Source organism: Chiloscyllium plagiosum, chromosome 7 (assembly GCF_004010195.1).
Source record: "Chiloscyllium plagiosum isolate BGI_BamShark_2017 chromosome 7, ASM401019v2, whole genome shotgun sequence".
NCBI lineage: Eukaryota > Metazoa > Chordata > Chondrichthyes > Orectolobiformes > Hemiscylliidae > Chiloscyllium > Chiloscyllium plagiosum.
Window position 1 is genome coordinate 61,389,528 of NC_057716.1, and position 14,990 is coordinate 61,404,517.

The 14,990-nt window shown below is 37.6% G+C and overlaps 1 protein-coding gene and 1 long non-coding RNA gene across 3 annotated transcripts in view; one reads left to right on the plus strand and one right to left on the minus strand.

Annotated features, from left to right (window-relative positions):
• The window catches only part of ifih1 (interferon induced with helicase C domain 1), a 48,840-nt gene that overhangs the window by 25,984 nt on the left and 7,866 nt on the right, over positions 1-14,990 (minus strand). Inside the window, exons 1-5 of one of the 2 annotated variants that reach the window (XM_043693873.1) lie at positions 9,105-9,189; positions 8,791-9,020; positions 7,293-7,503; positions 1,885-2,090; positions 189-305 (exon numbers count right to left, since the gene is read on the minus strand). In XM_043693873.1, the coding sequence (XP_043549808.1) occupies positions 189-305; positions 1,885-2,090; positions 7,293-7,503; positions 8,791-9,020; positions 9,105-9,174 (834 nt within the window). In that variant the 5' untranslated portion in view covers positions 9,175-9,189. Of the gene's footprint in view, positions 1-188; positions 306-1,884; positions 2,091-7,292; positions 7,504-8,790; positions 9,021-9,104; positions 9,190-14,990 lie in introns of those variants that run through there. The other variant, XM_043693872.1, reaches the window with a different exon arrangement.
• LOC122551635 overlaps positions 1,326-14,990 on the plus strand; it is a 35,058-nt gene continuing 21,393 nt past the window's right edge. Inside the window, exons 1-2 of the long non-coding RNA XR_006312151.1 lie at positions 1,326-1,409; positions 1,719-1,769. This is a non-coding gene — a long non-coding RNA (uncharacterized LOC122551635). The remainder of the gene's footprint in view (positions 1,410-1,718; positions 1,770-14,990) is intronic.

A 14,990-nucleotide genomic window follows, 5' to 3' on the forward strand; every position in this document is an offset into this window, starting at 1 on the left:
AAGGTATTGTAATCTATCATTGTGAGGGTCAGACTGAATGCAGAATTCCAAATGAACAGTAACAGAGATTTGTTGCATACCTTTAATAATTTTGGACCAATTTTACACCAAACCAAGCTCTGTTACTGTTATTATTCAAACAAAAATAAATGTTACTTATATTGACTTCCAGAAGTAAATATTTGTACTTTTATTCTTTCTTCTGCAATCTCCATCTTTTTCACAGGATCTTTCACTTGGTCTTTCAGTTGTGCATAATGCTCCTTAACAGTCATTATTTTGTAGGCATCTAGGTTTGCACAAATCTAAAAATCAAAAAGAGAAAAAACTGTTAAACTCATTGAGGAGCTGAAAATGTGTTGCTGGAAAAGCGCAGCAGGTCAGGCAGCATCCAAGGAACAGGAGAATCGACATTTCGGGCATGAGCCCTTCTTCAGGAAGGGTTTCTTCAGCCCTTCTTCCTGAAGAAGGGCTCATGCCCGAAACGTTGATTCTCCTGCTCCTTGGATGCTGCCTGACCTGCTGCGCTTTTCCAGCAACACACTTTCAGCTCTGATCTCCAGCATCTGCAGTCCTCACTTTCTCCTAAGCTCATTGAGTTTACTTCGTAATATTTCCTTGATTTGCCCTATTAAGCTTAATGCACCTGCACTTAATTTGTCTGAAACTAAATTGTACTCCTGTGCTGCATCAGTGTAGCACTTACATCTCTTTAATTATATTTATTTATTTATTTGTTGCTTAATCCAAGTTGCCTTTGAGAAGATTGGGGTTGGCTGCCTTCTTCAACTACTCTTGTCCCATTGATGGAGCTATACTCACAAAGCTGTTAGGGAGGGTGCTCCAGGATTTTGATCCAGTCAAAAACCCAATGAGTTCTGAAGCAAAGTCATACTGGACTCAATATTTTAACTCTATTTTCCCTTCCACAAATGCTGCCAGATTTGCTGAGTTTGTGCAGCACCTTTATCTCAGATATCCAGTATCGTAGTATTTTACTTTTATTATAGAGCAATCACAATCCAATTGAATGACTCAAGGGGCTCAATTGCCTACTGTTGCTCCAAAGTAACTGTTTTCAGGATAATTATTTAGTAATTAACATTGTTCAATACTGCTTGCAAAATAGATATATACTTGATCACACCCTAAAGCAACTAACTCATAGGCAGAGTTTTGTTGAAACTGGCATTTTGGCCAGTGGCTTAAGGAAGTGAAACTGATATGCCAATCTAGTTACTTTATGGGGCTACTTAAAACAAAACCTTATCAAAAAAAATTGTAGCTCAATAGAAACAAGAGGCTCTCTAACAAGTTAAAAATGAGTCGACCAGTCTATTAATAGAAACTGATTGAAGATTTTGTTTCAAAAGAAACAGAAGACCACAGCAATTTTCAAAGCAATAGAGGTAAAAGAAATATAATACAACTAATTGTGAAGTACATAATATCATCATTAACTTTTAATTAAAAGCCCAGAAGGGGACAAATATTACTCCTATATTTTACTTTATTTGCAAATATTAGTAAAATTATTAAAACAAATACCAAGTGCTGAGAGTTATGTACATGATGTTTTAGGATTGTTAAAAGGCTTAAGTCAGATTTTAGGATAACATTATTATTCCCTTTCGATATTCATTTTCTATCTTTGTATGAAGCAACTTCTAATGTTAGTATTTTCTTCTGTTTACCAACATGTTTGATTAATTTCACAGATACCATGCTGTTATCTTCAGCAATGTGCATTCACATGCAGACCTGCTAAGGTAGGGGATCTCTTTTAAGAGTTGTTCCTTATTGTTGAAGATGGACAAAGAATAGGTTTCAGATAATTCCCATTCATAAAGGAAAGAAGTAGGCAGAACAAATGTAAACTCTTACTTGTATAATGTGCGATTCTGCATTTTTTCTATTCTTTGCGCCACCTACACCAGGCGATGCTGTCAGTCCTAGGATCTGTGGAAGTGAGACTTGTACAATTCCTTTTTTATTGTTCAGCTTTTGTTCAATGTATCTGGTCATTATGCTCTTGTACACTCCTTCTTTCTGAGTGTGGTGGCATTCATCAATTATTATCAATGAAAAATCTGGTAAGAACAAAGTGTTTATATCATTTTACAGAAACTCACATTCTCAGAATATAAAATCTTCAAAAGCATTAATTGATGTACAATGTGCAACTTCTTTTATAAATATGGGGGATTTTTTTCTCTTCAGTTCCCAGCAGGTAATCTGGAGATACAGATTTTCCAGTTTAGAATATAAACAATTTTCAGTCTATAGTCTAGTTTGCCAGGTTACTGCTTTGATGGCAAATTGCAAATTTATATCAATGACTGATAGTTTTCTTCGACTAGTACAAACAGAATAGCAGATAAATAAAGATGACATAGTGGTAGTGTGTCTATGGCTGGATCAGGAGTCCTGGGTTCAAGTCCTCCTTAGTGTATAATAATATCTGAGTAGGTTGCTTGGAAAATAGGTTAAAATGCTAATAAAGTTGAGGCATGCTCTGTGTTCTTGCTGAGATGTAAATATTTTTATTTGGAATTGTATCGTCTATTAAGAATTAGTGATCTTGTTGAGGAACTTTGCAGAGACCAGCATGCCTTGCAAGCTTTTCCATTCATCAAGTTTAATAGGTAGTAAAATCCCATTTGTCCATTGATATCCTTCCCTAAAATTCAGGATGGAACACTGCACACAAGAAACACAAATTTGTGATATCTGCCACGATAGTCAAATATGGAACACATACTGTCAATGCATGGAAATATGCATGGCTGGGAATAAGTAATAAACTGACTTTTGATTGAGGGGATCAAAGTACATCACACATTGCATTATTTATTGTAATAAATCTTAACAGTCAATTTGTAAACAGCAAGATCTCATTGACAAAGATTGTACAAGTGATCAGAAAACCCGAAAGAGCTGTGGACACTGAAAATTATAAACAAAAACAGAAATTGCTGAAAAAGCTCAGCAGATCTGACAGCCTCTGAGTTCTGAAGAAGGGTCACTCGACCTGAAACGTTTCCTCTGATTTCTTTGCACAGTCTTTCCAGCAAATTCTGTTTTTGTTTATGATCAGATAACCTGTTTTGGACAGCGGTGGTTGAGAGGTAAATGTTGGCTAGCACACTGGGGGAAACTGCCTACTTTTCTTCAAATAGTACATTGTCTATGTCCACCTGTGGGAGTAGATGGCCCTCTTATAGTGACTAGTATATTCAAGTGGTGGCTCAGATTATGAGTTTGCATCTCGAGGAGTGGGGGTGAAACTTTGCCCTTTTAGTGATAACACTGTTGTGTCTGAGCCAAGACGGGGCTAACAAAACATTCAAATGAATAATGAAGCTGCAATGTGGACGATACTTAGATTACATCCATATTCTAAATGCTCTCCTTTATATTACCTACATAACTTGATTACAATAGGCTTTTATTATGTGCAATCAGTTAGAACAAAGCTCATCAAACATTCTTTTGCAATTTTGAAGTATTTGTAATCACTGTTAAGTAAGGTTGAGCAATTGAGACAACAGTATGCATTTTACTTATTATTAAAATAAAGCTAATGCTTGAATAGCAGTTTACATAGCAATTGGATTTTTATTTTTGCAGTTTACTAGCTAATTTATTGATGTCTACAAAACTCAATGTAGTAATTTTCAAACCAATACGAAACCAAGGTCATGAAGACCTTTGGTCTGGAATGTTATTTCTAAAAGGCAGATGGGAGCTGTTAAATCTTAGGGAAGGTGGCCAGTTGTACTTTAGCAATTTTTATGGATTAATACATGTTACAAACACTAATCAAATATCCAAGAATGGAAGCATTTTATGTATATTTGCATGTATTAATTAATTTATTGCTGCCTGAATAACTTTCTTGCCAATTTTTGTAAGAAAACAAGATCTTTTGTCATATGACATACTCAAAGTTTTGAAACAGACCAGCAATCCCCATTAGTAGCCAGTATAGAAGTGTTCACAATTTAGAAATAAATATTTGTTTTGCCCACACTGTAACATCTGATGGTGACTGGCCAGGGGCAGTTTCCCACCTACATTTCAATCCCGGACCAATTTAACATTCCAACTTTAACCCTGTTATTGGAATGTCAGCTGTAAATTTTAAGTGATTGTTCCCTTCTGATTTATTATTTATTCTAGTTGAAAATCAGTTCTCCCGTCCATAGCAGCAAAACTACATGATCTATGACCTCTGAAAATTACTAAGCAATTAAAAGCATGCCATTTTAGTACAAAGTTCCATATTTGAGAATGAAAGAACACTGATTCCACCACTTCTTGAACACTGAACTGGTACATAAAGATTTACAAGTTGGAAATAGTTTGTCTAAGTGCGGAAGGCGCAAAGGCTTATAAAGTCAGTGAGTACACTGGAAAGGAGTGAGAATGGAGTTCCTAAAATCTATCCATCTAAAATCTATGGTGCTCTTACGCCCATGGACATGGTTGGTGGTTGAAGACGTTCTTTAAAAAAAAATTTGTTCAAACAGTTTATTTATTATCTTTTAATCAACTTGATAAAAGAAAAATTAAAAGTCTGAAGCAGATTTGAGATCCTTCTTTTGCTAGCACAAGCTTCTAGAGTGATCTGGATTTGTTCCAAGATTTATTTGTTGCAAACTTCTGAATTTATTTTTTCCTTCATTATTTATTTTTGAATATAACTCCACTATATTCTTTTTCACCATTGACTCCACATTTACTTTGTAACAGTTTTCTAATCTAACCAGGCAGGATGTCACTGACTGTAATATCACTGTTATCTCTGACTGCATCTCGATGTACAAGGGACATGTGTTTCCTGTAATTTTAGGTTGTTGACAGATGGTAGGCTTTCAACTATCCCCTGATTCGATATTGCTCTACACATTATGTTGCAGATAAGTGGTTTATAAGATTTAGCCACTCTCTTTAAACTTAGAATAAAGTGGAGTTGCCCTGTGACCAGTTCTTAAGTTCGCAGAGAAACAGGCCTTGGTGATATGTTTATTAAAGACAAAGGGGAGGTATGTTTTGTTTTTCTGCAAGAAGATGTAGAAACAGTGGCTGCAGCATCAGTCTTTACACTGCTGGTTGTCAAGTTCCCAGGAAGGTATTAAAAATATTGGGTTGTGAACAGTTATGCTTTAAAATATCAATTTTTCTACAAAATAAAAGGAAGTTTGAGTCCCAGGGATAGTATATCAGCATTTCTATCTGGATACAAGAACCATGTATTTCACATTGCCATAGAAAGACACTGGCAGTTTACTAGGATCTGGGAGAGGCAGAATGACTTGAGGCTGAGGACTCATCATGCTGGAATGGAAGTGGAGCTCACACTCAGACTAGAAAAGATAAAGTTCATGAGGATTTGAAATAAGGCATATACCCAAGGGTAAATAACTAGAAAAGGCCTTACTAGGAGTGGCAATTATTAGGTTAAAATTTACCAGGCTGAGAAAGAAAAGGAATGGAAATTATCTGTTGGGAGCTGAGAAACACTTTGGACTCGATCCAGAGAAATCAAATGAGTATTCAAGGGACTGTGTAAAAATATGTCTATATGGAGTGTGTTTTTTAGTTATGCTAACTATTAAAATAGATAGATAATAAAATCATTTTATAATTGCAGCATTTATGGAAAAAGAAGTTACTACATCTAGCCTTAGTTAGAACACTGAATGTAGGCTGCAATCATCAACGCTCAGTGGTAGATAACATCCTGGAGCACAGCAAATTGCAAAGAAATAAAAAAATTTCTTAAAAATTTGGAGAAACAATTGCCACTGCCGTGACAAACTATGTTGGATTACAAGTTAAAATCAGATAATTGATTGCAGGCAAATTCTTACTGAACAACGCCTTGAAATCCCTGTGCTCAGAAAAGCATGTTTCAATTTCAATTTGGGGGGAACAGGAGTAGAATATGAGCAGAATTCCATCTTGGCTGGAGTTCTGCCTCACTTGCTTTTAGTATTCCATTTGCGGGTGGGGTAGGGTAGTGTAATGTGTTTTTGGAATGAGAACCCTGGGCAGAACTTACACCATGCCCTGGCATATGCTCATATGGTATGGGGGAGGTGGTGCAGTGCATAGGGCACGGTGAGGTTATGTGGGATGTGGGACATGTTTCTCATCTTCACAAGGAAATTCCTTCCTTCGTTCCTATGGCTCAGCTAAGCATCTGGTAGTTGCAAACTGGCTTGAGTCTCCTTGACTCTGCAGACAGCCCAAACCTTCACAGATAAGCCAATCAATTCCTTTCAAAAGGGAATCAGTTATGCTCTTTGTTGTAGAGACACAAGCTTGCAGAAAGAAGTCTTCAATTCTGTATTACGTCAGGAAAATGTGAAGTAAGACGCAATGAGTAATTCTGCAATACACAAGTGGACTGAGGGAGGGAGGAGAATCAGGGCCAGGCAGGCACAGCTCATACACTGTTGCAAGTGTCAGAGGCCTATTTTAGCTTTGAAAATGAATCTGTCCCCATCTTGTGGAATGGGGGTCAATTTGCAATTAGAGTAGACAGAAGTCCTATACAGTAACATTTATTCTAATACAATGAATTCTCAGAAATTTTGGGACATAGTACTTTGTGTTCACAACGTTACTACTTTTCAGAATAACATGTTTTTCCCAGCTGACACTGACAAAATACGATGTAATGTATTTTTCCCAACCAGTAAGCTGAATAATATTCTTTCTTGGAAGATAGAATGTTGCTTTCTCCCCATGAAATGAGTTTTAACGTTTGATTTTGTTGGGCTGGTGGAAGGGATTTTTGAAATCAAGTGACACAACCAGTGCAAAATCTGAAAAGTAACCCTGCATCAACAATGAATTGCAAATCAACACAGTAAACAGAAACAGAATGCTAAGAAAATACTCTTGAAACGCAAAAGCAGCGGTATAACAAAACCCTGCAGAAGTGAGCAAAATTTTAAACTTTGCAATCTTCAATTCAAAATGTTCCCAGATTTGTCTTAGAAACAATCCTATTTTAGGGAAAACATGCCTCATTTCAAATTTGTCTTAATTTCCACAGGGAATTGATATAAAACTGGCAAATCAGAGCAAAAATCTCCTTTTAATTAACATTTGCTCGCATGAATTACTATTTAATGAAACATTTTAAAAGACCTCCTTTATGTGTGGCCTGTGAACTGTCAAAGGTCTTATTGTTGCATCCTGATCTATTACAAGTCAAAGTGATTGAAGTATTATAATTATCAGTGCATATGAAAATGTGTTGAAGAGTAAAACATTACCTGAAATTTCAAGATTGTCAGCATCATTTATGTTTGATTCAGCCAGCTGATTCTCCAGGATCTGAGCTGTACAGATAATAATGTCATTCTCACGCACCACTTGAGGGAAGGAGATCTTCAGTTGTGTATCACCACTTATTTTGCTGACACTATATTTATGCTTCAGGTATGGGTTGAACTCTTTGCGGAAATGCTGATCAACTAAAGGCACCTGGGATACATATGAATGAAAGAGAAACAATATTGTGTAATTTTTGTCAACGCAATTGAATTTGAATAGGAATCTAATGTTGTTTGGTGCTTTCCTTAGAATACAGCAGTGGCTGCAGTATTTAGTGAGCTTAGGGACATCCTGAGTGTGGGAAAGATTTATGTAAATACAAGCTCTTTATCCTTTTTATCTTTTAGTTCAACAGATATTCATGAAACAGTTTTGGCTTTAATAAAATAAGAACAATGCTATTGTCATTTACTGATGCAAGAAAACCAAAACACGGTAATCTCTATAAAGCTGTCATCCAATATTAGATCAGTGTTTATTCATTACCTCCATGTCAGCGTGTTAAGCCTTACAACTTCGCTCAAGATGTAGCAGGATCAGAAATTGAATCCTCAATATTTCAAACTTGGGTTTCTTTCCATTATTCCCCTCTTAATTCCCTTCAACATCTCATAGTTTCCTTCTCTTCCCTTCCAAATAAAACCTTCTTGTGATCATCATTATATCAAGAATATATTTCTCTTTTATCCCTCCTAAAACTGGGACCCAAGGAACATTTTCTCATCATTCCCATTTCAACATCTCTCTTTAATCTGTATTTACTTTCCCAAAAGGAATTTTGTTTTCTTCCTGATAACAGTATTCATCTTTCTTTTCTCTTTAATGTCAATTGTCAGGACATTGCGATGGTAAAAGAGGGAAATACATCAGAATTTTATTTTTCGGAGACAAATTCATTTATGTGCATGCGTTGCAGTCCTACGAATGAAGAGGAATCCTCTGCTTATATATTTTGCTAATTAACATTGAATCACCTAATCAAATCTCTGATGGTATTTGCAGATTAGGTTGGCATTTTGAAAAAGTAGATTATGTGTACCTAGAATTTAGGATGTTTATAGATCTGCTATAGTTCTTCCTTGCCAAAAAGGCTACAAGTCACTGCTCTGGTCTTGCTAGCTGTACTTTATTCCTCAGCTCTGAATTTCAGACCAGTGGCTCAATACAGCTACTTAGGAGGAGATTGTCTCATGTCATTTCTGGTTTATACTGTTGCAAAAATTTTCAATTATAAAAATGAGTTTTTGGAATTATCTGTCCATCTCCAATTTAAAAAGATATATGCTTGTCAGATTCGAGGGGTTCACAGAGATTTGATTTCCTCATTTGGTGTAATCCAAGCAACGTAACTCTCAATTGTGAATATTGCCACAAAAATGGTATTTAAAATACTGCAGTTGCCACAGTATACCTACAAACAAAGTAACAGTGAATTACCTTGTTAACAAGCACTATGACCTTCCCTGTTTTTCCCTGTAACTTCATTTTGTCCAGATGATGTCTGGTAATGTAGACAGCAACCCTGGTTTTTCCACTTCCTGTGGGCAGGCAGATAATGAGATTTTTACCCTCCAGCGCTGGAGCTGCAACTTCTTGCTGATAGTCTCGGAGGCGGATCTCAGGAACCGGTGATTGTCTTCCTTTCTCATTGCTCTCCTCATCGGAATCTAAAATATGTGTACAGCAAACTTCAAGATGATGGAATGTGGAGTAAGATCAACATATAATACACTTTTTGGTCCTTTTTGTACCAATAGTATGGAATCCTGAAAATGGAACATGTTCAACAAATGGCTGTTTAGTCTCAGACAAAATTAACATCTGTTGGCAAGTGTGCTGAAATCTTTATGAATCCCAGTTGACTAGTACTGCAAGTAAGAATACGCAAAAGTGGATGTGACCTTAAAAAGCTTGGAGCATAAGTAGAAGTATCAGAGGATTATCAGAATAGCCATGATGTCATCGCAGAGCAGACTCAGTGGGCTGTGTGGTCTATTGCTGATCCAACATTTTATGGTCTAATCTCCTAACCCTGAAAAGACATGCTTATTTGCCTCACTGTTCAAGCACATTCAGCATGTTGTATGCCTTTCCAAGGTTAGATGGCTGTGAATCTGTTCTTCATCCAAAATTATTCAGCTGCCACTTCATTCGTTAAACTTTCTTAGGTTTTCCACTCACTCATTGCTAACATTGCCATTCACAGCAAAAAAACTCTGACATTAGATTAGATTAGATTCCCCTACAGAGTGGAAACAGGCCCTTAGGCCCAACAAGTCCACACCGACCCTCCGAAGAATAACTCACCCAGACCCATTTCCCTCTGACTATTGCACCTAACACCATGGGCAATTTAGCATGGCCTTTTCACCTGACCTGCTCACCTGACCTGCACATCTTTGGACTGTGGGAGGAAACCGGAGCACCCGGAGGAAATCCACACAGACACGGGGAGAATGTGCAAACTCCACACAGACAGTCGCCAGAGGCTGGATTCAAACCTGAGTTCTTGGCACTGTGATGCAGCAGTGCTAACCACTGAGCCACCGTGCCACATGTCTCTGAATAAATTTGATGTTAAAAACAATCAAGGTTAACTTTTCAATAAAGCATAAAATATGCTTACTTTAGTGAGTGTAACAAGATCATCCAACTGGACTTCGTAGAAATGAGTTCTCTGATTGGGGCTGTTAATCTGGTCCAATCAGGGAATCATGGCTGACAGCTCGCGTGTCAGACATCCTGTTCACTCTGAGAGCTGGTTCTGAGGAAGCTGGATCAGTGTCAAGGATTCGTCACATGTAAATAAAGGGTGACTTAGTGATGGGACACCAGCTTCTGTGGAATTATTTCACTCTCCTTGACCTACCTTCTTCTTTAAAATGGATAGGTTTTTATTCCCACTAATAGGCTGAGGTATCCACTTTATAAATGTAATAAGGAAATTGCAAAGACTGCAGGAACTATGAAACTTTACAAATAGTACTTTTCCGGTTGGAAAACAATTCTAAAAAGTAATCGACTTCCAAGACTGACTGATAAGGCATTGCAGCACTTAAAAGCTGTAATGTACAATTGTTCTATGTTATCTGTTCTTCACAGTAATGATAAGGAAATACTAAGCAGATGCATTGTTCTGTTTAACCAAGAAGAAAAACAACAGAAAAGTACACCTGGCAACTTCTGCATATTTCTCAGTTCCTGGTTTCAGAAAGGCACTAGAGAAGATTGAAAACAGGATATCACCATATCAAGTGAAGGTGGTGCATGATACAGGAAAATTAAAGAAAGGATAAGAGAAAGAAAGTACATAAAAAGGAGAACATTTTCACTTTTCTAAAAAGTTGAATATGTAAACTTGTCTTGTTATTAGCCTCTTCTATTTAATTGTTGTTTGATAATGTAATTTAAGAAACACAAACAGCCAGGAAATATGTCTCTGATTACATATACCCAGTAATCTTGTTAAAGCCCCAGGGGAAGCCAAAAACATTGGCAAGTGAGACATTCTGGTCAGACTCATTTTCTATATATCAAAATAGTGGTCCGGCAAGAACCGTACAGTCATTTCAACATATTTCTGTTTTCTTTTACACCCACAGGGGAGGAATATAACTTGAACGTTAACACACCATTCAGCAAAAAAATGTGTGTTTTCTAACTACAAACTTGTTTATCCTACCCAGAAAACTGTTACTTATTTAAAAGTTTCTATGTAATATTGAAAGCAACCTTCATGAAAACCATTTTGGTTAAGTCCTGACGTTTTACTGTTAAAATATCATGCTTCTTCAATTATATTTATACAAGATCAGAAAACAAGCAAATATTTTTCTTGTTTAAATCTTTTCTTTTTTTCCCTGTTGCTTAGCCAGATCTCCAGACTGAAAAGCTGCTGAGAAATCTGCTGCCAGAATTCTACAAATTGCATGATTTTGGTCATGAAAATGTGATGAAATGATAGTTGACTCTCACTATAACTTTTCTCCTCTTCACACATGTCTGTCATACTTTATGTAAAGCCACCAATTTCCAGTTGAACAGAACTGAAGCAGATATTTGGGAGTTTGGGAAATTATGGCCACAATAATAAAACAAGCTCTTAACAGGAGACGGCAGTAAAAATGGAATAGGGTATAAATTAATGCATTCAGTTGTCATTGCACATTAGGTCTTAGATCAGAAATCAATTACCCTTACTATATTGCCACAAGCAACTTGTCAGTATGGATTTAACTCTCTTCCCCACATACTTACAGAATGTTAGCTTAATTATTCCGTGATCTCAAAGCTGATTGAAATGTGTAAAACTATATGTTACATTGCTTCAGATTGTGCGTAACTGTCAAAATGATTATCATTATATACTACTCAAAAAGGAGAATTGTGATTTATCCGCTAAACATATACGCAGAAATGCATTCTGAAAAAGCCTTTACTTATGTGCATCCACAATGATATTAAGGCTTGCTGGATCAAACATACTCTTCTACACTATGAAACTTTAAAGCAATATTAGTGAAATGATATCTTTATATTCAGTATTCTAAATTTTATAGTCACCATTATTCACAAAGCAAAGAAACTGGCTTCTTCAGATGGGTCAAAATCTGCCAGTATATAAAAAAATATACAATATTGAATCACAGGAAAAAATCTGAATGTGAAGGTTAGAATGGATGCTCTCGAAACTTGATTACATTTCCCCAGGGAAAGGCTGCAAGTCAGACTTACACTCATTCCCAGTCTCCATTCCAGTGAAAATATGGAGTTTGTCCTGGTTTCATCTAGTAACGAGGATTTACCCCAACTTTCCATCGCCAATATTTTGTTGGAAATTGTAAACTCAAGATCCACAATTTCAGGTTAGTTGCTACTTCTTTTGTATTGCATTGAATCCAGGTTAAACTCATAGCCTGAACAAACACTACATTAACATCATTAAAGTTAAAGACAAAATAGTGCAAATATCAGAATAAAAATAGAAAATGATGGAAACACTCAGCTGTACTGGAACTAGAAACAGGATGAATACATGAATTTAACTGGTCCACAGGTAGTGGAAATGGAGACAGGAGAATGGGCGGCACAGTGGCACAGTGGTTAGCACTGCTGCCTCACAGCGCCAGAGACCCGGGTTCAATTCCCGCCTCAGGCGACTGACTGTGTGGAGTTTGCACGTTCTCCCCGTGTCTGCGTGGGTTTCCTTCGGGTGCTCCGGTTTCCTCCCACCATCCAAAGATGTGCAGGGTCAGGTGAATTGGCCATACTAAATTGCCTGTAGTGTTAGGTTAGGTTAGGGGTATGGGTGGATTTCGCTTCGGCGGGTCGGTGTGGACTTGTTGGGCTGAAGGGCCTGTTTCCACACTGTAATCTAATCTAATCTAATCTAGAAGCCAGTAAACTAGCAACCTGTCATTACTGTGAAGCCCAGAGGTATGTTTTCTACTGGACAGTAGATTGTGAGGTTGATTGACTGCCCATTTCACACAGGCAGGCATACATTTGCATAATTAACCATCCAATTATGTTTCATTGGGAGGCAATCCACATAATGTCCATCTGGTAGTTAAATTTGTTGAACTGGTTCTGCGGCTTGAGGCTTGGTTTTTCACCTTATATCAGAACGATGAAGTAAAATTCTTTTTTTATTATTTCAAAATATACTTCATAAAAATAAATCTTTGGTACCTGTACAATTGGTCATGTCGTTCATATATATACACATTGCATGTCTTAACATTACAGAGAACAGATTGAATTAATCGAATTTACAGTTATCGTATTTACAGTTCCGTTTATTAACCATCCAGTCTTTTAGTATTTAGCTGTGGCTTCAGCGGAACCCACCTACTGAGTGGGCCCCCTGTTATACGATAGCAAAGGAACCTTCTTTAACCCTCAGTTTATGGGGTTACCATTGTCCATTTGACTGTCCTGTCTCTGGGGTAGCTGTCTGCATCCCCATGGTGAGCATGAACTGCTGGTCCCTCGCTGGGCTGAGGTAGGTCCATGAAGTAAAATTCAGCTCAACATTTCAAATCAATGAGCTTTTGTCAGAACTCTGATGTAGGGTCAAAAGCTGAAACTTATGGTCGAATCTTACAATTTTTGGCTGAGTGTAAGTTTCATCATTGTTTGAAAGAATTCTTGCCCGAAGGCTCAGTGAGATTTTATCTCACCAATCTTACCAAGCACACCTCATTAATGACATATCCTGACTCATAGTGCCCTCACATCTAACTCTGTCCCCTATTACCAGGCACTATTCCTGAAACATTCAGCAGATATCCAGTGAAAGACTCTGGCACCCGCTGCATATTTAAAACGCTGCTGTGCATCTGGATGAACACTTGCATTCTGGAGCTGCCCCAATTGGTCAAGGACACAGTCTAAACATGTCAAAAAAGAAGAATATGGCATCACAATTCTTTGGTAGGTTCCTGGAATTTCAGATCAAGGAGTTCTGCAAAGGACAAAGATCCTCCTGGAGGACCAACAGAGGAGATTGTGCCACTAGCCTGGTTCATTTCCACCATGATGGGGAGGAGCAATGACCAGCACCACCAAAAAATGGTGAATGACCTTCTCCATTCCACCAGGATTTATACAAAACATTTCTCTTTGTTGCCTTAGACTCAGTCTCTCTCTGGTACTGCACCCAGCTCCCATGAACATATTGCTACTCTCATTATTGCTTCCCTCACTTGATCCAGCATCCCTTAAAACAACTAGCCCTGAGGTCTCTTCACTGCTTACCCACTCATTCAGATACCTCATCGTCTTTAATGCACCAGCAACAGCAGCTATGCTGCCCACTTTCATCTCACACAATCCCTCCCTTTCTCTCATTCCAGAAGAGGACCCACAATAGCTCCCAAAGGCCCATGATGGGTGGAGGGATGCATTACATGTAACTCCGAAGCACCTACAAGGAGAAAATCTTTTCCTTGCAGGAGAAGACCAAGACCTGCCCTGCAGAGATACCAATAACATTGTGTTATATTATAATATTGTCAGAGTTTTGGGCCCATTAGCTAAGAAACAATATACCACCATTGCAGGCAGTCCAGAGAAGGATAACTGGGTTGATCCCAAGTACAGAGGAGTTCTCTTATGAGGACTAGTTGAATAGATTGGGCCCTGTACTTAATGGCGTTTACAAGAATGAGATGTGACTTATTCAAACATACTGGAAGGCCTGACAGAGTAGATACTGAGAGGTTGCTTCTCCTTCTTGGAGTGTCCATGACCAGATGGCATAATCTCAGAGTAAAGGATTGCTCAAATATGACAGAGGTGAAGTGGGATTTCAGTACTCTTAGACAGTACTGAATCTGTGGAATTCTTTACCACAGAGGGCTGATGGTGAAATGTTGGAAGGGGAACACTTTGGGACTAGTGATCATAATTCTAATAGTTTTAAAATAGTTCTGGAAAAGGGTAGACCTTCCATAAAGGTTAAAGTTCTTAATTGAAAGAAGAAAAATGTTAATGGCATGAGACAGGAACTTTCAATGATTGGTTGGAATAAACAGTTCGAAGTAAAGGGGATGACTGACAAGTGGGAGGTTTTCAAAAGTGTGATAACTAGTGGGCATATTTTTAAGGTGAGAAGAAAATGATTTCGAAAAGGA